Genomic DNA, 20,800 nt, shown 5'->3' with positions numbered 1-20,800 from the left:
TCAATCTTTGAATGTAGTCCAAGATTTATTCATTTCAGGCACTAAGACTTGGGATTTTGAGCTCATTGACAGACACTTTCTACCATGGGAAGCTGATGGTATTAAGAGTATTCCCCTTAGCAAGCACCATAACACTGATTTACTGATCTGGCCTTATACCCTGGATGGAAGTTACTCAGTGCGTTCAGCATATCGACTCCTGGTAGCTGCTCAAGCCCAAAACCAGCCGAGTTCATCTAGTACTGAAGCTAGTAAAAGGCTCTGGAAGGGGGTTTGAAGGATGGTAATACCCAACAAAGTGCGCCATTTCATTTGGAGAGCTGTTGGTGAGTCTTTGCCTGCAAAGAAAAATCTGGGAAAGCGTTGTAGCAACTGATGGTCATTGCAGGTTGTGCGAAGTCGAGGTGGAGGATAGTATCCATGCACTATGGCTCTGTGATGATGTCAAGCCGATTTGGATGTCCACTCAATCCTTTTCATTCCTTCGCTCTCAAAAACTTTTGACTTTTGAAGATCTATTTTGTTACTTGCTGCAGAACGCAACCCCTTCTTAGGTTGCTCTATTCTCCATGATAGCTTGGGCGATATGGGAGCGAAGGAACAGAAAAAGATTGCTTCAGCTGGTTTGGGACGTGGGTGACGTGGTGAGCAGAGCTTTAGATTTTTTGAGAGAATTCATAGATATTCAGAAGCATCCCTTGCATCGGCCAGTACCCAAGGAAGTGATTAAATGGTCACCACCAGATGAAAGTGTGTACAAAATCAATTTTAACGGGGCAGTTTTTGAGGAGCAAGGTAGTGCCGGCTTAGGGGTGGTGGTCAGAGACTCGACAGGCTTGGTGATCAGTGCGCTCAGCCAAAAGATTAGGTTCCCTGGCTCAGCGGTGATGGTGGAGGCCCAAGCTACTCGTAGGGTAGTCTTGTTTGCCAAGGAAATCAACGTTTTTCGGGTTGTGGTGGAGGGTGATTCTCTGCAAGTAATCAAAGTTGTTAATTCCTCAAAGCGGTCTAAGACTCCATATGGGCATATTATTGATGAAACTAGATTACTGTCATCTTCTTTATCTTGCTGTAACTTTGTTCATGTTCAACGTGAGGGTAATAAGTTAGCTCATGCCCTTACACGTTGAGCAGTTGTATCTGCAGATACTGATGTGTGGATGGAAGACCTTCCACGTGATTTGGATGATGTTTTATTGTTTGATTTAGCTTAATAAAATTTTCTTATTGGTTTCTCAAAAAAAAAAAAAAAAAAAAAATTCAAAATAAGAAATAAAAATTAATTTTTTTTAAGTGTACAAGTACAATTTATTTTTTAATCTTAAATTTTGAATTAATTATTTTTTCATTTTATTTGTTATTAAATTTAATTATATTATCAAAATATTTTTTATTAAGCCATGCATCGCATGGGCATAATAAAAAATAGTTCTATCTCTTAAAAGTGACCAATTTTTTTAATACTATATCTAAAGATTTTAATAAAGAACAATGACAAAGAAGAATAAGGATACTCTAAAAACATAGTGTACAAATAAGTATTCAAATATATTCCAAATGAAAAAAACACTTCTAACATTTTTTAATCATTGATATTATTTTTAACAATACTTCAAGTCACTAACAAATTAGTACCTATTTTGTTATAATAATTATTTATACATATATTTTATAAGTTTTTTTTTCATAAAACTGTGCAACGCATGAGCCTATAACTAGTATATATATATATATATATATATAATATTGTATATTCCGTAACATTCTATTTTATTATTTACTCTCAAAAATAAATGGTTTATAAGAAAAGTAATAATAATTTTTTTTAAATTTTTAATATTTGGTGTGAAAAGTGGAAACTAAAAAGAAATACTATATTTACATTATATAAAAAAAAATCAAAACATATTTGTTGTCTAAGATCAAAACAATCAAAACAGCAGAACTAAAAAATCAAAACATATTTGTTGTCTAAAAATCAAAACAACTTGTCTTCCTTAAAATCTAGGGGCGTTTGGTATGACATTTTAACTAACACATTTTAGTTTTTAAATAATATTATACATATTTTTACAAATTTTTTCATCCACATTTTTTTTATAAAAAATATGAACAATATTACTAGAATAACGTTACCAAATGATCCCTAATTAGGACTGAGGGAAAAAAAAAAAAAAAAAAAAAAATCAAAGAATCACAAAAGAAAAAAGAAGAAAGGGCATTTACGTAATTAGGAAGTAGGAAAACAAAAGAAAGCTTGGATAAATAAAATGAAAATTGAGCAGAGAGACAGAGAGAGGTGGTCAGACTCAGAACAACACACACTTACCTTGTTTTTGGTATTTTGTTATTTTGGATTTGGAGGAGGAGCCTGGGGTGTGGGGTCCGGGTCCGGGTCCGGGTCCGTGAGTGATGAGCGACTCCAAATTACCATTTCCTTTTTCCCTCTGAACTGTCTCTCTCTTTCTCTCTCTGCGGATTTCAATTTCCTCAGCAATAAAACCTTTTCCTTTTCCTGTGAAGCAATAAAAGCAAGTTTCTGGATCTCCGTTTTAGCTCTGGAATTCGGCAAAAAATGGCGAAGCGTGGATATAAGCTACGTATCCTTTTGTTTAGGGTTTTACTTTGCTTTTCTACTGAACTGTTGTTTCAGCTTCTTCTTCTTCTTCTTTTTTGCTTTTACTTTGTCTCTCAGCAACTTAAGAGTAAAAGAAGCTTTAGAGTTTGTTTAATAAGTAAGTTCAGAAATCAGTTTACTGTTTGTGTGATTTGACTGAAAAAAAAAAACAGAGGAATTTGTGGCTCATTCCACCACTGCCACTGTGAACTGCGTCAATATTGGGAAGAAGGCTTGTCGTCTGTTTGTAACCGGTGGTGATGACCATAAAGTTAATCTTTGGAGCATTGGGAAACCCAATTCTTTAATGGTAATAGGAGGGGGAGGATACTTTCATTATATTTCTTGCTAAATTAGTAATCAATTTTGTTTTTATACAGACCTTGTGTGGACATACAACTCCAGTTGAATGTGTAGCTTTTGATGAAGTTTTGGTGCTGGCTGGAGCTTCTAATGGTGTTATAAAGCTATGGGATTTGGAGGAAGTAAAGAGTTAAAGTCCATTTCCTTTTTCATTTCATTATGCAATTAATTATGCTGCAGAAGAAGAATATGAAAGTAATTATTATTGTTTGATTGCTATTCTCTAAGTGTAGTGGTTCGAACTCTTAGTGGACACAGATCCAATAACTGTAGTGCTGTTGAATTTCATCCATTTGGAGAGTTGTTTGCATCTGGTTCAGTGGATACTAATCTAAAGATATGGGATATTAGAAAGAAAGGATGCATTCACACATACAAAGGACACACTCGAGGCATTACTACTATCAAATTCACTCCTGACGGTCGTTGGGTAGTTTCTGGTGGATTCGATAACGTTGTCAAGGTCAATTAACAATAAAATTATCTTATCATCAATGTTAATGTTGTTTGCTGCTTTCTTCTTATCACACTGTCTATTGAACAGGTTTGGGATCTAACTGCTGGAAAGCTCTTGCACGATTTTAAATTCCATCAAGGTCACATTCGGTCCCTAGATTTCCATCCCCTCGAGTTTCTCCTGGCCACAGGTACAGCATCTGACTTGATTTCTTTTTAACAGTGTAGAGGTTGTTAGTTTTTGTTGGTTATGTTAGATTTGTTTAGTTTTTGTCTCAAGTACATATAGATGTACCCATTCTTCTGATTTCCTTTTGTCTGCCTCCTGAAATCAGTGTATTCTCGCTAATTTGTTTATTTAGTAATTAGTAAGCTTTTCATAACGTATTAATATGATTCATTTTACAGGTTCAGCAGACAGAACAGTGAAATTCTGGGATTTGGAAACTTTTGAACTAATTGGATCTACTAGACCTGAGGTATCTGACATTATTTGTTCTTTAAAATTGAAGTTGCGTAGTCACTTTAAGTATCTTGGAAGTTCAATCTTATGCTGGGATTACCCTTAAATGCAAAAGACATGTACCAGGCCTCCTTTTCTTCTGTCCTCTATGCCAACCTTTTAATTATTTATTTATTTTTTTTAATTTTATAATACTTGGATATGGATTGCATCCAATTTCTCTAACAAAATTAGTTAACCCCTTTCCAGTCTACAGGAGTACGGGCAATCACCTTTCATCCCGACGGAAGGACCCTACTTTCTGGGTTGGAAGATAGTTTGAAGGTTTGGATTGTCATTGTCATGTAGTTAAATGAAATTGTATGAAGATGGTACCTAAACATCACATCCAAGCTTGGTAATTGTAGGTTTACTCATGGGAGCCTGTAATTTGTCATGATGCTGTTGATATGGGATGGTCAACACTTGGTGACCAATGCATTAATGACGGAAAACTTCTGGCTTGCTCATACTTTCGCAATTCTGTTGGAGTTTGGGTAGCAGATATATCGGTACTGTTATCTTTCCTTGTAACCTTTTCCCCCTTTTTCCTTATCTCTTTAATTTTCTCTGTACCATTAAGTCAATTTAAGTTATATTCTTTATGGCAGCTTATTGAGCCATATGGGTCTACTTCAAGACCTGAGCAAAATGACAATACAGAGCAGAAAATTAATCTTAATTTCCAGGGAAGTCATTCTTTAGAGAAAGGAGGAACTGGTCTCAGGTCAACTTCAGGCTTGCGGTGCGTGTCTCCAGATTATGATACAAAAGAGATAAAGAACATATACGTGGATTGTAAGTTGTTATTTGTTTTTTTTAGAAATGTTACACTTTGAAACAATTGATTATTCAACATAGGTCCTCAGTTTTTAATATCATAAACATGGTCCACATCCAAGAATGTAGAACTTTTGAGGGGTCCCACAACTTATAAATATGGAGTATCAAAGCTGCTTAACAAACATATAGAAAAAGAGGAGGAAAAAAAAGGATTAGAAAACATATATAAAAGAAAATGTGGTGCTAGTTATGAGTTTGTATTTAAACTCATTCTTACCCCTCCCCACCCCCCAAGTGTTAAAGTACGTCATTTATAGCATATGTTGGAGATTGGCTTGGTTTGCCCCCAGTCAGAATTTGAATTCCTTATTCATCATCTTTTCAGAAAGTTTATTATGGTTATTCTCTTACACACATTCAAGTTTCTAGATACTGGGTGTTTTTTGTTGGTTTTTCTTAATCAATGGAGGAATGGAGGTCTTGGCCTGGTTTAGCCAACCATAGGTTAGAAGAGTGCAGAGTTCAAGCAAGAGTGACAGTGGTGATTATCAAAAAGTTGTAGCAACCATAGTGCCCACAAAATGCTCAAGTATATTAACTTTTATGTAATTGTATAAATACTTGTGTCAAAAGTATTATAAATTATTGTAATTGCACCTAATGAGCTAACTTAGCATAATAGTTTCTAGATGAATGTAGGTTAATGATCAAGGTCCAAATCTGTTTGCTTTTATCATATTGAAAGTTTTGATTACAAGGGGCAGAATCATTGCTTCTCTATAATCTTTGAATCTCCCCTTCCCCTCCCTTTGGGGCCAAAACTTAAAGGGAGGGGGGGGGGGGGGGGGGGGGACTTCTATATAATCCATTAGTATTTGAAAGGGTATCAACAAATTGCTGTCTTTTGCAGCAGATTATGTACCTTAGACCCAGAGATTAGTATAGTCCAGCCCATGTTAAGTGTGGGTACAGCTTGCATTGAGAAAACTGCACCTGAAGGCATATTGTAGCTTGTGTTCAATTGTGGTCAAAGTTTAACTGGTTTTTTTATTCTGAACTAAGTCTGGGCTTGCGTAATTCAGAGCTGTTCTGGTTTCTGATCTATGGAGATAGGGATTTGGTTCTACCCAAGTTAATATGATGTCAAGGCCTAGGAGGCTAGGACATTGAGAAGGTATACTGAAGATAGAAATTTGCATAGGAGTTTAATTTGACACACAAGCGCTAATCTAAAAAGTGATCTATTATGGATATGTCAATGCTTTTTGGCATTTATTTCTGTCATTTTAATCCAACTTTCCCTGATGTGCTGTTTTGTCTTCTTTTCAAAGCTACTGGTGGAAAGCCTGTTGCTTCACAGAGAGCTGAGTCCTTCAATTCTCCAAAAGTGGCACCCCCATTGGATTCAAAGGATATGAGTTGTCTGCCATCTCAGAAGCAGAGTCCTTCAGTAGGTTTGAATGCAAGATCTTATGAAAAAGCGCTTGATAAATCCTTTGTTGTTCCTAGCATTGTACCTAGGGACGGTGCTGATGGAGGAGATGGGGCAAATTCTGGAAAGGAATCCATCAGCTTTTCAAGGACAAAACGTGGAATGTTGCTCAGACCAGCTCATGTTCGGAGGCCATCAAATAGTAAAATTGAGGTCGAGAGGCTGCCAGAAGTTGTTGAATCTGGAACTTTGAGCAATGTGACGTGTGCAATAGATTCAAACTTCCAATCCAAACATGGATCTGAAGATGGATCTAGAGAATCCTGTGAGGATAAACATTCTAATATCAAGATTGTTACTGAAAAGCTTGACAAAATTTTGTCACCACGAACACCGTCTAATCAGGAAAGCTGTAAGTTCTTGTACTATAGTGCCATCTGTTTACAAATGAAATATAAATATATTTTGTCATTGATTTGTCCTGTTTATATTTTATTCCTCTAGCCCATCTACTTTCTATCCACACAAATTTTCCCATTAATGTGTTTGCTAGCTGATGATCTCCATTTACCCATTGAAGCCTTAACTCAAAAATCTTGGGGCACTCAACTGAAGTTTTGTATCATTTTGCTTTGTCAGACTGCATTTAGTTAGCATTAAATGTCTTGCAACACATTAAATGTAATCAATCACTCTTATGTATACAAAGAATTTGTCTTCTACGCATATTATGAAACTACTGTCACAGTTTTTGCAACTATTACTTTCTAATAGATGTAGTCATTTTTACTTATTGTTTTCTTGTATAGCCATTCGGTACAATCAAGGCCGGCTCTATACCGGCTCTAGTATTGGCAAAATGAGGCGGTTGCAAGAGGTCTCCAAGTTAAAAAAAAAAAAGCCCCCAAATTTTAACCAATAGGGTTATTTCTTTCATTGTAATAGTATCAATTAAGTCCAAATATTAGCCGATTAATAAAATAATATTTTTTATCAAATGAAAAACAAGAAAAAAGAAGAGAGAGATGTTATGTCCGCAACATTTTTCACAATACTTTCACAACAAATCCTAAGGGTGAGTTTGGTTCGCTATGATGTATTCTTGATGTGATGCACATTACGATAAAGTGACATTAAGGTTTTTGATATATTTTATTTTTTCTAATATTACCATAATCTATAAATACAAAATATATCAATCATCTTAATTTCATCACCTTCTTAAACAATGTAATGTTGTATTCTTATATTGAGATTACCTTAATGTAAAATTACAATAATGTAATATTGCGGTGTAATGTAACACCACGGCGAATTAAACGCTTCTTAAGTGGCAAGTTGTTACTAGCTATTATTGGTGGGAAAAAAAAATAATTTTAGTGTTGGGTTCAAATTAGAACCAGTAACAACTTAACATTTTGGATTTGTTGTCAAAATGTTATGAATGAAAATGTTATGAATGAAGCACTTCTTGAAAAATGGGGAAAAAAACAAGAGCAATATACAAAAAATTTCACAACATTTTTAACCACACTTGAGTTGGCAAACTTTTATTAGTTCAAATCTAAATCCATTTTTAATATCATTTTTTTACTTATCACTATCAATTGCCACATCAACAAGTGTAAAAAGTTTTGTCAAATTTTTTGTATATATAGACTTTCTCAAAAAACAATTATATGTAGTTCATGTTTATTAGTAATTTTGTATCTAACACAAGATAATAGAGTTTAAGTAATATTAAAAAAAAAAATTTAAAAAAAATTTATTTAAATATATAAAATGCCTCAATTTAGTTTTCGCCTTAGGCCCCCAAACTCATCAAGCCGGCTCTGGGAACAATATCTAATTCCACCCAATTTTCTAATATTACATAATGTAAAGCATGCTGCTTTCAGCTGACTTTCAAAATTTTCCCGTATTTCTAAAACATTTGAGTCTTTGATCATATATTTTGCCAACACCAGAATTAGAACCTGTCTTTTAGTTCAAACCTAGTACTGTACAAGAGGTGTATGGGCCATTCTGTTACTGTTTTCCTCCAAAATCATAAATTGTAAATCCTATGGTATCTCTTTTAATGCTTGCCCCTTCAGTACCTTTTTCTTTTGCCTCAATATCAGGTTAGCTGATGAACAACAGTTACTATTCCTTAATTAGTAGTGGTTTTGTTGATGATCTATGATATAGCTTTATTCTCCGTTGATGGAAATAAGTAGCTTTCATGTTATGTTTCAGGTGATGAATCCCTTAATTGCAGCAAAGGGATAAGCCCTGTTAAAATGGTCAATGGAGGTTTGCCATTGCTTACCAACTGCTTTATTTTATGGAATATACAAGTGGGATGGATCTTGACTCTGTAAAGAATTTCATTTGGCAGTTGCAGTTGTACAAGGAAGGACCCGCTCTCTGGTTGAGAGGTTTGAAAAAAGAGAAAGATTTAATAGTATTGAAGATCAAGCATCTACTATGTCTCGTGTGATGCCTGAAGCAGATAGAACTCCCACTTTGGTGGTAAAACATTTTGACTCTTTAAAAGCTTTTCTAGACTATTGTCTATAGCCATTTGTCAGCAGTGGCATCTCTGCTGAGTTTGAGAATTCAGATTTTCATAGTTTAGGTCCCTATTAATATATAGGAGGACATTTTCAACAAGTAGGTTTTTTTTTTGAAAAATAATTCAAAATTTCATTAGGTATATATAGAAAAGTCATTGGAAGGACTTTGCTGCTAACATATAATCAAGAATATTTGAATTGAATTATCCCTCAATAATATTTCTTTCTTGGGAAACCTTCCGTTTACTAATCCAAAATGGTTCAGATCATCTGATGATTGCCATTTCTTTTCACCTTTTAGATAATGTGGAGAAATCAATTTGTAAATTGGTTAAAGATATGTAACTGGAAGTTGGGGGTAAAAAAACTGCTCTTATTTTCCCTAAATTCTCTTTTTATAGGAACACATTATGACTTACAGTGTATTTCCTTGAAAATATTCAGTTGAAGATGCAATTCAAATGAGACTTTGTGGAAATTTTCTGTTAACCAGTGGGAGATTAATTGTTCTTGAAACATTTACATAGAAAGATAAACTTACATGTGTATGCAATGTCACTTTTGGTTAACTAAAGCTGTTTACTTTTTGTTTCACATTTTTTTCTAATTAACAGAAAGGAGAACCTCAAACTTCTGGAAGGGACTCACCATCTTCAAATGATAAGGATGTTACCGAAGATCTCATGCAAACTCATGAACTATTCCTAAGTACCCTTCGCTCTCGCCTAACAAAATTACAGGTAACCTTATTTCTTGAAGTCAACTTGAATAATTAAGTAATGACATGCAACCTATTGCTTTACTGGTATTAATAAAAGTAAAAAGTTTTCCTACAAACTGGTTTGAAGAAAAGTTTCTCCAACCCACTATGTGGCAATTGATGTTAGTTGCATGACCTATTTAATGAGTCATGTGACATGTTTAAATAATGCATGTGGATGGTTTTATGAGTAGCCATATAATGGGTTGGAGGAAAACTTTGTCCATAATAAAATGTTTTCTAGTAGTAGTTATGGTCCCTGATGTGGACTAATTCATGCTATAAAGATAACCTCTGGAAGCTTGATGTGCTGAATTGTCCATGGATGTATTGCAATTTAGAATGTTATATTAGCTCTGCAGTATATAAAATGCATCTAGCTCTATGTAATGATGGAAAAGACTTCTTGCTGGTACAAAGAGTGGAAAGAGAAAAATGAACCAACCTTCACCATGTGTTGTTCAAGTACCTTAATTTATTTTAATTGAAACTTTGTTCTAAAGTTGCTTTTACCCTGGAAGTTACTCGTTATAATGTGAACTTGCAGGTGGTGCGACATTTTTGGGAGCGCAATGATATTAAAGGTGCTATTAGTGCACTGATGAAGCTTCCAGATCTTTCTGTGGGTATTTACTTGAAAAAGTTCAAGAGTATTTTTTTTTCTAATGATCCCACTAGTAATTAATGTTTTTTTTCATGCATATTTGGTTGTTCTGATCATCATTTGATCCTGATACAGGTGCAAGCTGATGTGATCAGTGTTCTGATGGAAAAAATGGAGATTCTCACCTTAGATCTGTTTTCTTGCTTGCTTCCTGTGCTTTTGGGCTTGCTGGATAGCAAGGTAGAAAGGTAATTCTTTCATGCATAAGATGGTAAGCAAATTCATAATGCAAGGGACTGGAAGATGTTTGGCGTAGGACTTTTTACCATCTTAGTGCAGTCCTCACCCTATGAGGGCCAGGACCCTGCAACTAGAGCTGGATTATCTGAAGTAACGTGAATTTTCTCACATGGTTCATAATAAATTATATATTGAGCTCCCGTGATGAGAAAACCATATTCTTCAGCATGATTTCATTTTACTTATTTGGACTCCAGCCCATAGGTTGTTGACATTTTGGCAATGTAATTTTTAGGGGTAGGTATTAAACTTGAGGGGGGGGGGGGGGGGGGGATGATGCTTAATCTAGGTACAGAAGTACTTTTACACAACTTTTTTTAACAAAAACAAAAACAAAATACGCCAATGTTTCTTCTAACACACTCTGTTTCTGATAGATATTTTATTACGCTGCAAATGTTACAGGCATGCAAGTTTATCATTGGAGATGCTATTGAAGCTTGTTGCAGTCTTTGGACCAGTAATACGCTCAACCGTTTCAGCACCTCCAGCAGTTGGTGTTGATCTTCATGCAGAGCAAAGGTTTTATTTTTTTCAAAATAATATGGACATTTTCCTTTTAGATTCTTGTGTGGGTAAGAGTTAATGAAACTTATTTGGTGTGGTGAACCTACTTTATTTGAAAATTTGAGCACAGGCTAGAATGCTGCAACCAGTGCTTTATCCAGATGCAGAAGATCCAGAAAATTCTTCCAGCTCTTGTAAGGTAAGCATGTCATCTTGAGTTTCACAATTCACAAAGTGCCATTTGATGGAAATTGTAATGGCTGAACTTTGAAGTTTTCATTTTAGGATTTAGAAATTATTGTTGTTAAATTACCGATTCTCCCAAAAAGCATAAGCTATTAGGAAATGGTGAATTTAATTACTTAACCATAATATTAATACTCCCTCTCACGTGTGGACCTTAAATTCCCCCTTAATAAGTCAGGCCCAACATGTGGGATTTTTAAAATTTAAAATGGGAGGTATCAAATTCAAGATTTCCTATTTTGATGGAAATGGTTTCTCTCCAAAAATGCTTCAAAACTCCTCTTTATCTTTTTATTGGATGCGAATTTAGAAAATCTAATCATCAGATTGTATGTTTTTATTATATCTTCCATGCTTGCAAAATTTCAAGTGAATCAAAGATCAATAGCTCTGTCATCAATTAAATGTTTAAATTTCAAGTTTTTTGGTCTAAATTTATGCATAAAAAATAAGTTTATTAATCGAATAGTAAATAATATCTGATTTGAATGAAATTTGATATGCGTGTCAAGAACATAACAGTTAAGATTTTCAAAATTCACATCCAATAAAACCTTGTCGTCCGTATTGCGGATTGCTACATTGGAACTGGAAGGGTTAGAAAATTCTCACCAATTTTTTTTAATAGGTAATCAGAAAGCTATCATAAATGAGAGAAAAATGAAAAAACAAGAAGTTCATGATGATGATCAACAAGAAATAAAAGAAACAAATAGCACAACAAACAGAGGGTAGTCAGGAAACTAAGCTAAGGGAGGACAAAAACTCAGAGAGAAGAACAATCCATAAAACCCCAACAACGAGACCATTCCAAAAGACTACGATGGTATAAAACCTTTAACTCATCCAACGTCTTCTCTTTGTCCTCAAAGGATCGACGATTTTATTCCAACCACACAATCCACATTAAGCACCCTAGAACCAAGTTCCAAATGTCCGAATAATGCTTCCCAAGCCACTGATGCCAACAAGATAACAAACTCGCCATCGATCCTGGCATAACCCAATGAATACCAAAGGCTTGTAGCATAAAAGTCCATAGGGAATGGGTAACAGGACAATGAAGAAGAAGGTGGTCAATCGACTCCCCATCACAGCAACACATACAACACCTATTAGCCAAAGGGCGACACTTAATCATTAGATTATCCAACGTGAGGATCCGACCATGTGTAGCTGTGCACAAAAAGAATGCCACGTGCTTAGGAATCTTTGATTTCCAAACACCCTTACAAGGAAACAAATAATTTGAAGCACCCCGAATTGCATGGTAGTAAGACTGAGTGTCAAACTTACCATCACCTTTAAGTCGCCAAAAAAGAGTACCTCTCCTATCACCCAGAGGAATACGAGTTTGGATAAGTTGAAGTAGAGAATAAGATGCAGCCAACTCCCAATCTTCAAAAGCTCTATAAAACCTTAAATTCCACACTTTAAGAGTACCCCCTTCTAGAATCCACAAAACCTCAGAGATACAAGCATCCTTGACCATTGTACACACATAGAGCTTAGGATAGAGATCTTTTAGAGTATTGTCACCAATCCACTTATCATGCCAAAAGCGGATACGAGTGCCTTCCCCCACTACAAAAGTCAGATGCTTAGAAAAGCTCTCCCACCCTTCATTAATGCTTCTCCAAAGGCCACACCCATGAGTCCTCTTGCAAACATTAGTACTCCACCCCCCTTGACCCTCACCATATTTAGAGATAACTCGCTACCAGAGATGGGTAACTTCATAACCATATTTCCACATCCATTTCCCTAATAAAGCTTGATTAAAAGGCACCACACTTCTTATCCCCAAACCACCCATCTTAACGGGTAAACACACATTTTCCCAAGCCACCAAAGGATATTTGAAACTCCCTTCAGAAGACCCCCAAAGGAAATTCCTCTGAATACTTTCCAATCTAGCAGCCACAGCTTTAGGAATAGTAAAAAGAGATAAAAAGTACGTTGGAGACTTGAGCGAGTACTCTCAAGTAACATGAGCCTCCCACCCCTTAGATAAATAGAGACGCTTCCATCCAGATAACTTCTTCTCCATTTTCTCCAAAATAGGATTCCAAATTGAGGTTGTCTTAAAAGAAGTTCCCAACGGCATCCCCAGATATTTCATAGGCAAACTGCCCACTTTATAGTGAAGAATATTAGCCTGAGCATCTAGATTATTCACCTCCCCAACAGGGACAATCTCACTTTACCTACATTGGCCTTCAAAACTGTAAAAGCCTGAAAACACGACAACACCAACCTTATGGACAACAACTGATCCCTAGAGGCATCACAAAATAAGAGAGTGTCATCAACAAATAACAAATGGGAAATATGCACACCAATAGAGTTCATAGCTCCCACATAAAAACCCCGAATAAGATTACACTCCTCTGTCTTCTTCAAGAGTCTACTTAAAACCTCCATAATCAAAAGAAACAAAAGCGGGAATAGTGGGTCCCCTTGTCTCAACCCACGAGAGCTTCCAAAAAAACCTTTAGGGGATCCATTTACCAGGATTGAAAAACGGATAGATGAAATGCAAGCCTTAATCCACCCCCTCCATTTTAAACCAAAACCCATCCGGCCCAACAAATAAAACAAGGCCTCCCAGTTCACATAGTCATAAGCTTTTTCAATATCCAGCGCTATTTAGGCATTCATTTGTAATAAGCACTGAATCCAGAATCTGCCTTCTGCCAACAAATGAATTTTTAGTCTCAGAGACGAGGTTATCCAAAACCACCCTCAACCTATTAGCCAACACCTTGGACAGCAGCTTGTACACACTATCATGATTGAGGGATGGCTAAAACCCTAGGCCTTAGTTTTTTATTTTAGTGAAGTCAGAAAAATTTAGGAATTTGAAGTAAATTGATTTCAGGGATGGCCAAAAATCTTCTTCATTTGACTTTTATTAGTTTCTCTCTGTCTCTCTCTTCTGTCCTGAAGGCCAAACCACAAATCCTTTAGCTATGTTATGTGTGTGTAGCATCTTTTTCAGCTTCATTTTGGCATACTGAATCTTTCCTGGTCATTTTGTGAGTCCATTGACACCATTGCTTTTGACACGTGGAATGCATGTCTCCTGGGGGTCTGATTGATTTTCTTTGTTGCAAATTTAGCAATTGACATATAGAAAGTCAGCCTTTATTCGCTCTTGATTTTCCTGCAGGAAGGGTGGTTTGCTGGCAAAATGTGCTCAGGAATTGAATCTAGTTCTTCAAGAGTAATGTTAATTCTGCCATGCAAATGAGTTTTTGCAATTGTGGGGCGGCGGCTCAACTGACACCCATTGATGGGACTGCATATAAAATACTACACTTCCAAATGAATTACAGTTTCTCATGTCACAATTTTTTCCCAATGCTTTCCTACCTTTGTGTCATCATCCTTGGCGTTTGTCAGTAAAGAGCACTAAAGCTTAATGCAACATTTTAAGCCTGGTCTTCTTGTAGTGCATAATCTCCTAATTTTGATTCTTTAATTCTGGAGATTATCGTTTGTATCTTGGGTTCATTGTATGTAATTGTAATCATGTGCCAATTCAAAATTCATCTGTAATATTCAGCTATATATATATATATTTGTTCTCCAAACTGCAGCAGTTTATTTATGTATTCAAATTCTTTGTGAATGGGAAATGCAATTCTTATCGAGATATAAGGAAACTTTTAGGATTGAGGATTGAAGCTGCTACATTATTAGACAGTCTAATCAAATTAGTACACGCTATCAAAATGCTAGGCCAAAACTCTGTTGGGATTCATTCAACTCATCATCATCATCATCATCAACTTTATTATTATTTATTTATTTATTTTTTAACCAGTTATCATTAAAGGGGGAAAAAAGAGTCTTTGAACAAGTTGAATCGGAGAACATTTGCTGCGAAGGATATCAACCCTATGGGGATAACAGCATGCTAAGAGGTGAAACTAGCCATTGTCTAACTTGGCTTTATATATATATATATACATTTTTTTTTTCATCATTTTGTATTTTTAACGTTGTAACATTGATTGTTTCGATGAAAAATATTGTGTAAAGATAGTTTTAATTTTTTTTTTTTTTATATTTTCAAGTGTTTGGTAGTATTAGAAAAAATGAGTTAAAGGAAAACTATTTTTAGTCACATAAAAAGTATGACTTACTTTTAGAGATTGTTTTCCACTAATTGTTTTGGAAAACAATTCTATCTCACAATAAGTTAAATAAGGAAAATTGAGAGATTGTTTTTCAACTCATTTAAGGTTGTTACCAAATATAGGAAAATGAAATAGTTTTATAGAAAACTAGTCGCTAACCCGTGCGATGCACGGGCTAATTTTAAATCAAATGTTAACATGTTCAGGTTTAAACATCTCTCTAATTTCAATTATTGAAAGCTAAATTGGTTCTAATATAAGATGAAACATGTAATATTATGAAGTAATAATAAATATGAGATAAATGCGGACATTATAAAGTAATATATTACAATAATCATAATGTGCTCTTACATTTGGTTTAATAAGTATTACAAAAGAACCCATGCGATGCATGAGAATGCTACTAATTTTTTTAATTAATAATAAGTAAAAATTATATCCATAATAGAAGGACATGAAATATCATTACTGTCTCAAAAGATGACACATATACCGTAGAATCATTTGGTTACTTGTTTAGCCAATCAAATAGCAAGCTATTCTTGGACAAGTTACCTGGTTGTGTTACTATTGGACCAATTGGGTACACTGGTCTTTTTAATACATAACCAAATAGTTTATCTCTTAAAGCCCCAACTGTTTTAAGCTGAAGCTCCTCCCAACAGTTTTTTATTTGCACATATTGGACAAATGTCCCAATACCATGTATTTTTGCTATAGCTTTTTTTATTTTTCAATTTCATTTTTTCATGACTTCCACTAAATATTCAATGTATTCATTATATTTAAAAAACATTAAAGTAAAGCTGTATCCTCAAATAACTAAATATAAAAGTTTAATTCCTCTTTGTTTCAATTTAAAACCAAATTGTGCATAAAGTCGAAAAAACTTCCTTTGTTCCTATATGTCTTTAGTACCAAAATCACAAATCCATTAAAACCAAATTGTGCATAGAAAATCTTAGAGATTGAAATACAACTTTAAAGTATTTTTTGTATCTTCTTCCTTTGTTGCTTTGTAATAGTCCCTGAATATGCCCTTTTGTTTTCCTTGAGTACAGATGTTGGTGTGAGTTGCACATTGCTTTGAACATCAAGTTTTTGAAATTTTGTACAATCACCATCTTCTTCAGTTGATAAGTAGTTGCTACATTCATTTGAAGTATCATTGATGTAAGCCTGGCAATAAAACAGGTTGAGGAATGTATTATAACATATACATCTTAAATATCATAGCAACTTCTTCACAAGAACGATGAACTAGGGCAAATTCTGTCTCCGGTCACAATTTGCTAGAACAAATTTTGCTCAACACTTGTGCAACTTGTGTCACCTTTGACGGCCCTTAAAATAATTCTTTTATATGTCTAGGGTTGTGAGACAAGAAAGCCCAAACACATAATCACGGATTAGAGTCAAAACATAACTAAAATTCTGTTTTTCATAAATCTCGACAGATGCCTATTTGTCGAGCTGCTGTTGAGCCACGGGGCTAGAACAGCTCTTTAAGCTCGATAGATGGCTAGCTGTCGAGCTTTAATGACAGACACTTTTCAGACTTAAATCTTGGACAGACTTGCATGGCTTCATCACTTGATCTTGAAACACAGTTTCTTGAAGTATTAAACACATTCTAAATCTACCCAAATACAAGTAAAGTGCATTTTGTCAAAAGATTAGTCAATTACATAAAATAGTGACATATGTTCCTAATAAGTGAATCACATATTTCCTAACAATCTCTCCCTTTGGCAATCCGTGACAAAACCACAACAAACAAATGAGATATGAGAGAAGTCATAAATCACTCAACTCATATTCACTTGTTGAATACAATAAAATCTATCCTAATACAAATTCTTGAAAATTTTTGCAAGAAGAGAGTTTATGGCAAGTAGACTTTGACAACCTGTATTTCTGAAATACTTTAAACAAAACTCATTAAGGCATCTTTGTGTAAAACAGAAATAATAGATTGCATACAAGTAATAAGAAGCATGTGCATAAAGAGAGAAAAGAAACAACACATGTAAGGGTAGGTGAAAGAAACATACATCAACATATAAAGAAGATAAGTACAATGTATGTCAATAATGGTCACAAGACCCATGTACAAGAATAAATGTATATAAAATAGAGAAAAGAAAAAAGATACAAATAATCCTCACTACATCCCTCAGATATCAACACTCCCCTTAACAAAAATGTCCTATACTAATTCTCCCCCTAAGAATGACTACTCTCATATCCAAAACTACTCCCCCTTTTCATCATGAGTGACAAAGGGTAAGAGCGTCAAGTAGACATCTCATTGGTAGAGCTAGCATCTCCATTATCATCATCATCGATAGCATCATCGTCATCACCATCATCATCATCCTCAGCCTCAAAATCAGAAGCCATTGGAGGAGGTGGAGAAGAAGCCTCAGGAGCAAAGCCACCCATGACTGCCTGCCGCCGTGCAATATGGCCAACACGAACGTTCACCTAATACAGCTCTGTAGAGAGTGTATCAAGGCGAGCATCCATGTGCTGAAGCAGCACCATAATGTCTTCGAGTGACACATCGCTCGTAGAAGAGGAGGGAGCGGATGTGGATGGAGCAAATTGAGATGGAGCCGAACGGGAGGGAGGAGCTGCTGACCCAGACTGCCTCGACCTAAACTACGCCTCGCTACGTTTAACGGTAGTGTAGTCTATGACACACATGAAAGTGAAATGGTCGGACGCTGGAAAGGGAACAGAAAAATGGTGTAAGAACCTCGTGATAGCTGAAGGAAAGATGAGCTTATCACGGGATGCCAAATCCCTATAGACATCTAGGATAGACAGAATAAAGTGAGAAGGAAAATCTAGGGTAAGATGCTCAAGAAGGGACAACAAAAATTAAGCACGAGACTCTGTGATAGAGTTATAGTGAGAAAGAGGGTGAAGAACGAATGTCGTAACCATGTTAAAAAACCGAGGACCTTTTGTAAAGTCTGAACAGTAAGTGAACTAACATTTACCCCAATCAGAAGGGCGCTCACAAAAAGTAGATTTGAGCTTATCTTTGGACACAGTCTTGAGACACTCATAACCAGGGTCATGAAGAAACTCTACCCTAGGGACACGGAGCACATCCACAACAAGCTGTAGTGTGACAGCAATGCGTGCACCTTGAATGCGAGTATGAAAGAGAGGTACTGAAAAATCAAATCCATGCATGTTGGAGTAAAACTTCTAGATCAGCATGGATGGACATGTGACCGGGACGTCACATAGTGACTCCCAACCCCAACTGTGAATGACATCGGGTAGGTCAGTGTTGGCAAAGTTCGCCAGAGTGACTCGGCATTCAGAATGAATGCCTCATCGAGAAAAATTCCCCTAGAAGGCCTTACGGGCATCCTCATCACGGAACCGAATATGTGATGGAGTAGGATTAGAGAAAGTGGATGCCCCAGAATGAAGAGGGTTTTGGGATGGAGTAGACTTACGTTTAGGTGCCATAAACATGACTAATGTAAACGAAAAGAGAGGGAGAGAGAGACAATCAGAAAAGTCTCAAGCAGTTCAAATATATCAAAATATATTGAAAAGAGAGTACGTATGCATGGGAAATGCATGAACATGTGACATGCAATATAAAAGGCATCATGGGCTTAGCCCAATCCAATCCTACCAGCACACAATCAATTTGCACACATCTAAATGCATGATAATACTGTTATAATGCTTATGTGATGCAATGTATGAGATTTTAAACTCATTTAAGCAAAAACCCATCCCAAAATTTCAACAAAAACTCATCAATTTTGAAAACCCTAAATTTTTTCAAAAACCCCAAAACCTAGGTTTCAAAACATGAAATGCATGTAAATGAGAGAAAGTAAACTTACCAAGTGAAGAGAAAAACTTGAAAAAGCTTGAAAAACACTTGGAAAGAGGTTTGGAGTGAAAGAGAGAGTTTAGGGAGGTGAAAGGATGGTTCTATCGAGAGAGAGATCAAGAAAAGTGAGAAGAAAAACACGCTGAACCTTTATATAGAAGGTCAATAAAGCTCGATAGATAAAGGTGTCAAGAGGTGTCGAGACATCTGTCGGGAAATGTGTCAAGAGTTAAAGCGTCGACAGATGTAGCTGTTGAGAGGTGTTGAGGAAGAATTTATCAGACACGATTAAAGAAGCTCGATTGATCCACCTAGCTGTCGAGAAGCTATCAAGATATTGATAAAAGGAAGGTGAAAAGCTCGATAGATAGCCAGGTGTTGAGAAGTGTCGAGATCGCTTAAAAAGAGTTTTTCAAGAAGGGAAAAACACAGATATGAATGCAATCAAGCATGCAACTCAACCAAGGATCCAAACAACATTTTAAGTTCTCAAAATCATCTCTCAACAACAATTTTAAGCACATAGATCCCAAACACACGCGCGCACACACACACACACACACACACACACAACAAGTCTAACTAATTTTATATTTTAAAATTGTGTTAAGACAGTTTAGTGAGCATACATTAACATATGTAAACCTTGTGATGGCCAAATAACATTGTATCTGCACATGTATCAGGAGTAGCAAAGAATATTGCGTGTTGTGTGTGAAAAACATCGCAAGATTGCATAAGTCTATACATGTTATGATGATTTGAGATATGAGAAAATCACTTTAACTCACACACAATCATAACTGTTTGATAGGGACTATCACCTTTGAGGTATATCGTATAACTCCCACATCTTTTAGAATACACACTTGCAATCATATTTAAAGCATTTTGATTTTTTTGCTTTTTATTTTTTTTCTTTGCATATTTTTCTTTTTAAACAAATCATGCATGGGCATATAAGAGAGAGAAAAGAAATATGCAATGATGTTAAGCATTTGACATTTCAATTTTGCTATGCCGAAGCACACAAATGTCATTGACATTGCACTTTTGCTATGCCAAAGCATACAGATGTCATTTCATGATTGGCAGGCAACAGTGGTGAGATGGTTATTTATGCATTTCTCTTAGGATTTTCTAGTCATTCCCATAAAAAAGAGTGATATGAGTGTTAAGTACAAGAGATTACTTAACCTTATTCATCATAAACACAAGCCACAAAGCTCACTTGCTTAGCTGTGCATGGAGATGCTCATCTAAGTTACAAAAGATACAAAGTTTAGAAAATTTTATTTCAATGGCCATCCAAAGTACACAAGTACCAATGTATACAAAAGACACACTGTTTTTGTATTTTTCAAAAATTTTTATTTATTTTTATATCAAAAACAAAAAAAAAAAAAAACTGAAAACAAACAAAAACATGTTAAATAAAGCAAAGCATAAAAACTAGACTGACTCAAAATAAAAGCAAAACACACAAGTTATGCAAAAACAAAAACACAAAGAGAGAGAAGAAAGTGATAGAATCACTTGGAGCCCTTTTTCTTCCACATCTTGGAAGAACCTTTCTTTTGATTAAACCCTTGAATTGGCGGTGAGGGGGAAGAATTGAGACCGTTCAAGTTCGAAAGGAACATGAGGGCTTTG

At 35.5% G+C, this 20,800-nt stretch overlaps 2 protein-coding genes across 6 annotated transcripts; both read left to right on the top strand.

Annotated features, from left to right (window-relative positions):
• Positions 1 to 569: 569 nt before the first annotated feature.
• On the top strand, positions 570 to 1,130 carry LOC126728155 (uncharacterized). Its single transcript, XM_050434024.1, has one exon. It carries the CDS (start codon positions 570 to 572, stop codon positions 1,128 to 1,130), a length of 561 nt encoding a protein of 186 aa, XP_050289981.1.
• A 1,159-nt stretch (positions 1,131 to 2,289) lies between these two features.
• Positions 2,290 to 14,724, top strand: LOC126725869 (katanin p80 WD40 repeat-containing subunit B1 homolog KTN80.1-like). Of its 5 annotated transcripts, none has more exons than XM_050430869.1 (18): positions 2,291 to 2,600; positions 2,791 to 2,927; positions 2,998 to 3,109; positions 3,214 to 3,443; positions 3,525 to 3,627; positions 3,845 to 3,915; positions 4,149 to 4,223; positions 4,307 to 4,450; positions 4,550 to 4,736; positions 6,053 to 6,565; positions 8,392 to 8,448; positions 8,534 to 8,667; positions 9,326 to 9,451; positions 10,019 to 10,093; positions 10,211 to 10,323; positions 10,781 to 10,897; positions 11,013 to 11,081; positions 14,301 to 14,724. In XM_050430869.1, the coding sequence occupies exons 1-18, from the start codon at positions 2,576 to 2,578 to the stop codon at positions 14,356 to 14,358; spliced, it is 2,346 nt and encodes a 781-aa protein (XP_050286826.1). In that variant the 5' UTR covers positions 2,291 to 2,575; the 3' UTR covers positions 14,359 to 14,724. The 5 variants fall into 5 exon arrangements, with proteins under 5 accessions (XP_050286830.1, XP_050286826.1, XP_050286829.1 ...); XM_050430872.1 differs by having other exon boundaries at positions 2,746 to 2,927; positions 2,998 to 3,102; XM_050430870.1 differs by having other exon boundaries at positions 2,746 to 2,927.
• Positions 14,725 to 20,800: the final 6,076 nt, after the last annotated feature.

Source organism: Quercus robur, chromosome 5, assembly GCF_932294415.1.
Source record: "Quercus robur chromosome 5, dhQueRobu3.1, whole genome shotgun sequence".
In the NCBI taxonomy this organism is placed as follows: Eukaryota; Viridiplantae; Streptophyta; class Magnoliopsida; order Fagales; family Fagaceae; genus Quercus; species Quercus robur.
This window is presented reverse-complemented; position numbering and strand designations above follow the sequence as displayed.